This window comes from Cotesia glomerata, linkage group LG8 (assembly GCF_020080835.1).
Source record: "Cotesia glomerata isolate CgM1 linkage group LG8, MPM_Cglom_v2.3, whole genome shotgun sequence".
NCBI classification, from domain to species: domain Eukaryota; kingdom Metazoa; phylum Arthropoda; class Insecta; order Hymenoptera; family Braconidae; genus Cotesia; species Cotesia glomerata.
Genome location: NC_058165.1, coordinates 5,910,691 through 5,919,744, shown reverse-complemented (window position 1 = coordinate 5,919,744; position 9,054 = coordinate 5,910,691). Strand labels below are relative to the sequence as shown.

Sequence of the window (9,054 nt, the reverse complement as noted above, 5' to 3'; positions counted from 1 at the left end):
AAAAAAAGTTAAATTGTTCAAAAATAAGTTGATTTTTTTTTTCAAATTAGGCTTGATCCCAAGAATAACGAAATAAACAATGATTGGACTTTTCATAATTATAAAGTCAATGACGAAAATTTTTCCATTAATTTAGTTAAGCTAGACTTAACTCTTGAAGATCGAGGAAATTATACACTAATAGCTACTAATTCAAAGGGAACTAAGACTATAGATTTTTTTGTCGACGTACTCAGTAAAATATACATTTTTTAAATAATTTAGTCTAAATAATTAAATCAAATTTTTCTACCTCACTTGGTATCATTTGTAAATTTCAGTGAGGCCTTTGATAACAAAAAAATTGAATAGCATCCAAGAGAGGTATTTTTCATCAAACGAACTATTAGAGTGTGAGTGTGAAGCTCAAGGAAATCCGCTGCCATTCATAACATGGGAGTATACAAACAATTTTAAAAATTCAACTGAGAGTCTAGCAGCAAATAATTTATTCAATGTTCGTAAATTTTGTTAATAGTATTGTTTTTTTTTTTTTTATGGCACAGAAAAGCTGGCTACAATTTTTCTATAAAAATATATTAGTTTTTTAAAGTCATATCTAAGAATCAGATCAAAAAAACATTTTTTACAGTTATGTGTATCTTAAAAATTTCAGATTGCAATTTTTATTTATAAAAAATTTTTTACCTGGCTGATTTTCGAAGAGGGCTTATAAAAATATGATAAACTAACATATTTTCATAGAAGGCTCAAAAAATGTTTTCAGTTTTTTTTTTCGCCATTCTAATCTTTATAGATCTTTTTTTCTTTAAGTAATTTATTTTATTTAGGTGACAGATATTAAAAGTAGCTGGAATAGAATAAAATCAATAATCAAAATAGAAACAAAAAATACAGGAAAAATTTTATGTCATGCATGCAATGAAATCACCTGTGATTCTGCTATTATAAAAACTGTTAATGTGCCAGGTAATCAAGATAACATCTTTACCATGCTTAGTGGATCGTTCTACACTGAGAAAACTGTTTGTCTGATTTAAATTATTCGTAGATTTATTTAAAATAACTTAAAAGTTGTATGGGGCACATCCTGTGAGACTTGTCTGGACCCCACTCCTTCACCCTGGCGCCGGTTTATTCCCTTCTTTCTCCATTGGGACAGGGGTTTTCGATGAAGGTAAGCTTTCGGGAAGTTCATACAATACTAGATCTTCAATTAAAAGATAACCTTTTAAAAAGGGTATTCAATTAAATAAAAATAAATCAGAAATTTCGCGAACGTAATTATTTTAAAATGTCTAGTAATCAAATTATTCATATATTCACTTATCATCAATATCCGGTAAATAAAAATTTTAATCAGGAAAAATTTCAGGCAACACATTATGCTTTGAAAAAAACTTAGTTTCAAATCTACTGAAAATATCATAGATCACCCCCACCCATTTCAAGGTGTAACTTAGCCAGAAAATCCTGTGATAACATACAGTTAAGGAAGACCGGTTACGAAACTCATAGTTTGTAAGTATATAAAACCAGGGGTTCTAAACAAGAAAATCTTACCACCTTAGACCTCCCCCCCTGTCACATACCTATCTAGGAGTGACCCCTCATAATTTCTCAATCTATAATGTCTTGGCAAATATATCTCGGCAATCATATCTTAGAAATGATATCTCATCTATGTTAACTGCCTATCCAGGCAGTTGTTGTTGGAAAAATTTTCATATCATTTTATGACCTTATTATATACAAAGGTTTATTACCCTCAAGGTGTGAACACCTGCATACATCCTCTGAAGTCGCCGCTTAGAACCTAAACAAACAATTACCTATATTTGGAAAGACCTCCAAGGACTCATTTGGGCCCTCACTACAGTAGGGAACTCCTTCGAACCGCTGGAAGGGATGGGAAAACCCCTGTCCCAATGGAGGGGGAAGGGAAAACACCGGCGCCAGGGTAGAGGAGTGGGGGTCACACAAGTCTCACAGGATGTGCCCCATACTACTCTTAAAAATATGTATTTAATATTAACAATATTAACAAAAAAAACGACATACAAAAAAATTGGAAAATTGAAAAAAATTTTTTTTTTTGTAAAAATTTTTTTTTTGTAAAATTTTTTTTTTTTTTTGAAAAAAAAATTTTTTTTATCTTAATTTTCGAATTTTTTTTTTGTCATTCATTTCATTCAAATTTACTGATGAGTCGAGGCAAATTGAGAGCAAAACGAAAAAAAAATCAATTTTTCATTTTTCTGAATATTGCAGCACGATAATGGATAAAATCTCATTCCTTTAATTTTTTCAAAATTTTGAATGCTCGGGGCGGAAAAACTACTGAATGGATCGATCTGAAAATTTACAGGGTTTTTAGGGGTACATTAAAGTGTAAAAATTTCTGCAATGTCTAGTTTCCCCGTCGATATTTGTTAAGATACAGTCGATTAACCAAAATAAGGGAAAAAGTCACTTTTTTCAACTTTCTTTAAAGCGGTATCGTACATCGATAAGATTTTTTTTTATGGAATTTTTTCATAGGATTTTATTGGAAATTTTTTCCAGTTTTCAAAACTGTCCTTTTTTTTTGCTGTGCGATTATTAGTTGCAAAGATATTGATGGTTAAAGACATAAACGTCCTTTTTCGTCTAATCTCGGATATCTCCGCAACAAATGGTCGTATCAAGCTAAATAAAAAAAGAAATTAAAGTTGAATAAACAGGCTATCTGTTCCATAAGGTCGCTTTGTTTGAAAAAATTTTTCCGAGTCCGTAGAGCAAAAAAAAAAATCAAAAATTTGGAAAATTTTTTTTTCGCTCTATTTCTTCGGATCATGTTAAAACCGTAATTTTTAAAAAATTTTGACCTCAAGATTTAAAAACTAGAGTCTCGGAGCTTAAAAATACTTTTTTTATTTTTGCAATACGATCATTTTCCGCTGAATACAGCCCGTCAAACATCTGAAAAAAATTTGCTTTTTTTTTTATTCCCTTAATTTTTGTGAGTAGTGTATAAATAAATGACGATTTTTTTTTAAATAAATACATAGAATAAACCATATCTTTGTTTCAAATAAATTTTTCTCTCAGTGTATAAATATCTCAAATAAATTAAATTTCTATCCAGCTGACATCCAAGTACTGCCAAACAGTAGATCAAAATTATGGGAAATCTCTATTACTGAAGGCGAACCATTGACAATAGATTGTACAAGTACACAAAGGACTCGTTTTTTTTATCCACAACTTTTAATCAAAAACGTGGGTATATCAAGTACTAATAATTTATAAAAAACTTATGATAAACAAATAATCATGTAATTTTCGAACAGGTGGTTTACTCTCCAGAAAATATTTCGTATTCCGTATCAGGAGACGAACACTTTTCCAGATTTGAACATCGAAAAACAGTTTACAGTGATAGTGGATGGTATGGTTGCGCTATTGTCTCTGAGAAATACAAAAAAATTAATCAAGATCGGATCTTGTTAACTCCCGACATTTATGGTGAACTAGGCGTCCAATGGATTTACGTTTTTGTTAAATGTAAAGTTCAAAATTAACATTTCGGTTTTGTACAGAAAAAAAATACTTCTATAAAATGAGTCAAAATCAAAATAAAATTTATAAGCGATTAATTTGAATAATTTGTTTCAGCAACCGAGCATTTGTTTCTTGACTTGCCTATTCATCAAAATTCTGCTGGAGAATTCCTTTTAGAATCATCAGGTAGTGATGTGACATTGCCATGTCGTCCTACTTCATCGAAGTATCAAGTGCAATTGTATGCTATTGAAAAGGAAAAAACTGAAGAAATCAATGTAAAATGATTTAACTTTAATGAATTGATTTTTTTGACATTTATTAAATATCATTTTTAATTAGATTTCAGATGAAACTGACTCTTTAGTATACGACGTGAAGAAAGGATTTATCTTTGAAAATTTCAAAGCCGACAGTGCTTCTTTTGGATGTGCGATCATTAAAAATGGAAAACAAAAGCGAAATTTAACAATTTTCAGAGTTACTTCAACAGGTAATTTAATTTTGTATCAAATACTAAGGAATTAATTTATTTAATGAATTTTTTAACTGATACTCTGTACGGTAAAAATTTACTTGATTCATACAAAATACTCTTAAAGACATAGAATGAAATATTGGAAATTATTATTTTCAATTGACAAAATATTACTCTTGAATAAAGTCGATTTTTTTAGTGTAAATTAGAAACGTTTGGATTAGAAGATGACGATAGGTAATTTAATCAACTACAAATACTTTCATTTCAATAGAGAATATTTTATTCAATAAAACTTTTAAAAAGTAATCTGAAATTTTTCAGTCTGTCATTTCTTATACTTAAATTTTAGATGAGTCAAAAAAGGGCGACGTACCTACCATCACAACTTTTTCATTGACTCACATGGAAATTGGTAAAAATTTCAGTATGAACTGCACAGTTTCTTTTTATGAAGATAGAGAATATTTCGTTCAATGGGTGACGCCTCAGCTGGTATTAACGATTAAACAGCAATTAATTAATTAAAAATTGCACTTTTAACAATAAAAAATTTCAGAACAATAGAACTAAAGAAACAGAATACCGGATCACCAAAAACAAAAACTTACTCTCTGCAAATGGAAAAAGACTTCCGCAAATTTTAAATCTTGAGCTAACGATTGAGAATGTAACTACAGAAGACTATGGTGAATACGAATGCTTTGTCTATCAATATTCCAAAGTTGAATCAGCTAGAATAAATTTAGTGCCCCATCGTAAGTTGATTGCATCTCTAATCTCGTGTAATAAAGGCGCTTTTTAATAATCAATTGACTTTCAGAACATAAACACCTAGACTTATCATTGAAAAGTTTAGAAAGTGGCTATGTGAAAGACTTTGGAAATCACGCTAAGTTAATTATTAGTGTAGATGCCTACCCTCTACCAAAATTCAATTGGTACAACCCAAAAGGACTTGAAATTGACTATCAACGGCGATTTTTTGACTATCAAATCAACGGCGAAACGTTTTCCATTGATTTATCAAGCCGCGAGCTTACTCACGATGACACGGGAACTCACACACTGATCGCTTATAACTCAGAGTTCAAAAACACCATCTCTTTCAACGTATCCATTCTCGGTAAAATAGAGCTGATAAATTTCAGTGGACTGTTGTAAAAACACATTTATTTTACAGAACCACCTTCAAGTGTGGAAGAAGAGAATTTGTACATGACCAATGAAAAAGTTCGACTACAATGTCAAGCTAAAGGGTATCCAGTGCCGACAATAATGTGGCAGTATGCCGATGAGTTTGATAAATTAATCGGAACTTCTATGAGCTCGAACCTATTTCAGGTATTTAAGATTGATGATTGTTCTAGCAACAATTCGGAACAAACTTTGAGGAAGGCTAGCTCAAGATTCTTGATCAAGTATTTGCATCTAGATTTTAAGAATTCTAGCTTACATTTCTTGCATGAAAATTGTTGAATTGCTGCAGATATTTGGCTTAAGATTTTTGAGCCAGTCTTGAGGAAGAAATCGTAGCTTGTTATATCAATCGAAATAATATATTTTTTAGAATATCTCTACAATTGTTACTGATGGATTAGTTACATCAATCATCATCGTCAAAGTTATGAAGGAAGGTTTTGTGTCATGTGTTGCAAATAATACAATGGGTGAAAAAGTTATCAAGAAGCAGAGAATAAAATTCGCAGGTATATTGAAAAATATTTTACTTGAATTAAGATGAAAATTCTTGAACTAAGAAAATAATTTTAAAGAGTTTCATTGTCTTGAATCAAGACGAAAAATTCTTAAATCAAGTAAAATTTGCTTAAGCCAAAAAAAATTTCTTAGTTTAAGAATCTTTCTACTCAAATCAAGAAAATTAAGTTCTTCAAATGTATTTACTTGATTCAATTTTTTTTCTGTGTATGAATAATATTTCATTGTTGTATTCCGGCAGTTTCTCCGTGGTATAGTATAATATAGTCAGGGGGCATTTACTACTGTCGGAAGCTTGATACTATTGTCAAATAATTACTCATCATAGAAATACTATATGAAAATGACCGAAAAAATATTTTTTAATTATTCTATCTCGACAAAAAAAATGATCAAGTGCTACTTTTTTTTATTAATTAATCAAAAAAATATTTTTTATTCTGCTAATTCTTTTTCCAATTCTGTCGAGGAATTTTTTTAATGTAACTGAGAATATTTGGGTAGTCTGAGAGTTTTAGATGCGTTAAATAAGAAGTAAGCCTCAAAATTGGAAATTTTGTTATTAAATTGCTTTCTAAACGGTGAAAAATTCTTAAACTTCGAGATTTATTAGTAAACGTTATTTTTAAAACCGTGAAAAAAATAAAAAAATTCAAAAAATCTGTCGGAAAGTGGTTGGACGGAGGAACTACCTTAAGAAGTATACAAATTCTTGGATGTTGTTAGCTTGAAATTATCAGAAAATTTAAAGGATGGCCTGGAAAGTCAACTGTTTTCCAAAGGTTTTCTTTTTCAGTGTCTGTCCTCAAGAATCCGTAGTTTTACATTATTTTTTTTTTAATTTTGAAACGTCAATCATCCGATATTACTGTTTCAAATCACCGACATTACTTTCACTCTTAAAACATAGCTATTTAGAGCTTTATCCCGTGTAAAAAAAAATCGTCTTAAAATTGTCTTAAGTTGTCGTTCGTTTAAGATCTTAAACGTGACACAAACTAAGACTATTTTAAGACTCTTTTAAGACGCCAAAAAAAAAAAATTCCGAGAGCAGATTTTTGAAAATTTGGTTCTCGAATTTGTTGTGAAAATTAATTTTTAGACATATTTTAGACGATTTTACGACTTTCTAACCGCAATATTTTTGAGTAAGATGTTTTTAAATTGAATTTAAAATTGTTAAAAAATTATGATCTGACAATTTTAAGACTTTTTTAAGACGTTCCGTTTTAATGTTCCGGGGCTCTGTCGCTGTAAGCCCATCTTAAAATAGTCTAAATTTTTTTTTAAGATTTTTTTAAGAATAATTTAAGATAATTTTAAGACAATTTAAAGACGCTCCATAATAATTTTCTGGAGCTGTCACGGTGATATCATCTTAAAATAGCCTAAAAATTTTTTAATAATTATTTTGATTTTTTTAAGACTATTTTAAGATTTTTTCAAGAAGATTTTAAGATTTTTTTAAGACTATTTAAAGATTGAAGTCTTAAAATAATTTTTAAATAGTCTTAAAAAAATCTTCAAAAAAATATTAAAAAATTTTTAGGCTATTTTCAGATGACATCACAGTGACAGCTCCGGAAAATTATTATGGAGCGTCTTTAAATTGTCTTAAAATTATCTTAAATTAGTCTTAAAAAAATCTTAAAAAAAAATTTAGACTATTTTAAGATGAGCTAACAGCGACAGAGCCCCGGAACATTAAAACGGAACGTCTTAAAAAAGTCTTAAAATTGTCAGATAATAATTTTTTAACAATTTTAAACTCAATTTAAAAACATCTTACTCAAAAATATTGCGGTTAGAAAGTCGTAAAATCGTCTAAAAAATGTCTAAAAATTAATTCACAACAAATTCGAGAGCAAAATTTTCAAAAGTCTGCTCTCGGAATTTTTTTTTGGCGTCTTAAAAGAGTCTTAAATTAGTCTTAGTTTGTGTCACGTTTAAGATCTTAAACGAATGAAAATTTTAAGACGATTTTTTTTACACGGGATATTACAGGATTTTATTGAATAAAATTTAATGTATTGTCCTGTTTTACAAATATATTTTTATTTAATATTAAAAATCATTGGTAATAGGTCAGTGTATTAAGATAAATCGAATAAAAGTGAATATTGCAGATTTTAATTATTTTGTACTCAATAGTGAGTTACACTGATATTTTTAAGCGAGTGTAGGTTTGTGGTCATTATTTCTAATCAATTGTCAATCATTATCTTTAGTGTTTTTCTTTTTTTAAGAATCCGTAGTTTTACATTATTTTTTTTCTAAATTTCGAAACGTCAATCATCCACAGATACTAATAACATTCATTTAGATAAATTTAACATGATTCTATTTTATTTAGAACAACCTTCAATTTCTAATGAACTTTTTGAGCCTGATAAATCCGTGAAATTCAAGGCTGAGTCTCATCATCATGACTATCTTTTCGGAATTATGAACCAAAATATTAACGTAACTGAAGGGGATGCCGTTGAAATGCATTGCAGTGCATCTATTGATAGTTATCCAAATAGAATTCTTTGGTATAACAACAGTAACTCTCTTAGAACGAATGGTAATTATCTGATTTTATTTCGGTATCTATCAAATGAATAAATTAATGATCGAATGTTCAAATCATTTTTATTTTAGGGAGAGTTGCAATAGATGAATCTAAAGCAGCTTCTTTATACACATCGAAATTGTTTATCACAAATATAACCAAATGGGACGAAGGTAATTATACTTGTAAAGGAATAACGAACGAAGGTGGTTTTATGACGAACCAATATCAATTATTTTTAAATGGTAATTTTAAATTTATGGACTTTTGTATTCATAGATTATAATCATAACATATTTTTTTTAATATTTATGTATTTTTACAGTTGCTTCAGTGTCTTCAACGTCGATAATAATACAATTATCAATAATCTTAATACACTTTATGTATGTATATGCATAATAAGATGAATTTATTCCTTACATTTGTTAAAAAAATAAAATAATTTATTAAAAAATATAATAAGGTAAAAGACGAAGTTATTGACACTGGCCTAGTTGCTTGATACTTGCAATTTTATTCTAGTGAAAAAAATAAAGTGTTATCAAAAAATCAAATATCTTAAAATTGTGTGTGTGTGTGTGTGTGTGTGTGTGTGTGTGTGTGTGTGTGTGTGTGTGTGTGTGTGTTTGTGACCTTCTTATAACTTTTGAACGGCTTGACCGATTTCTTCGCGGTTGGCGCCATTCGAAAGGGCTTGACTGAACTTAGATTTCGAATAAAGTTTGGACCGATTCGAATCGGTAGATTTTGAGAAATC

The 9,054-nt window shown here is 29.2% G+C and overlaps 1 protein-coding gene across 1 annotated transcript in view; it reads left to right on the top strand.

The window, feature by feature from the left end:
• LOC123271029 (hemicentin-1-like) overlaps positions 1–8,716 on the top strand; it is a 13,716-nt gene extending 5,000 nt beyond the window's left edge. Inside the window, exons 9-23 of the mRNA XM_044737259.1 lie at positions 51–235; positions 321–496; positions 831–969; positions 3,128–3,261; positions 3,333–3,546; positions 3,658–3,821; positions 3,886–4,036; positions 4,374–4,516; positions 4,581–4,779; positions 4,845–5,147; positions 5,205–5,365; positions 5,592–5,730; positions 8,094–8,306; positions 8,384–8,539; positions 8,620–8,716. Of these exons, the coding sequence (XP_044593194.1) occupies positions 51–235; positions 321–496; positions 831–969; positions 3,128–3,261; positions 3,333–3,546; positions 3,658–3,821; positions 3,886–4,036; positions 4,374–4,516; positions 4,581–4,779; positions 4,845–5,147; positions 5,205–5,365; positions 5,592–5,730; positions 8,094–8,306; positions 8,384–8,539; positions 8,620–8,696 (2,554 nt within the window). The 3' untranslated portion in view covers positions 8,697–8,716. The remainder of the gene's footprint in view (positions 1–50; positions 236–320; positions 497–830; positions 970–3,127; positions 3,262–3,332; positions 3,547–3,657; positions 3,822–3,885; positions 4,037–4,373; positions 4,517–4,580; positions 4,780–4,844; positions 5,148–5,204; positions 5,366–5,591; positions 5,731–8,093; positions 8,307–8,383; positions 8,540–8,619) is intronic.
• Positions 8,717–9,054: the final 338 nt, after the last annotated feature.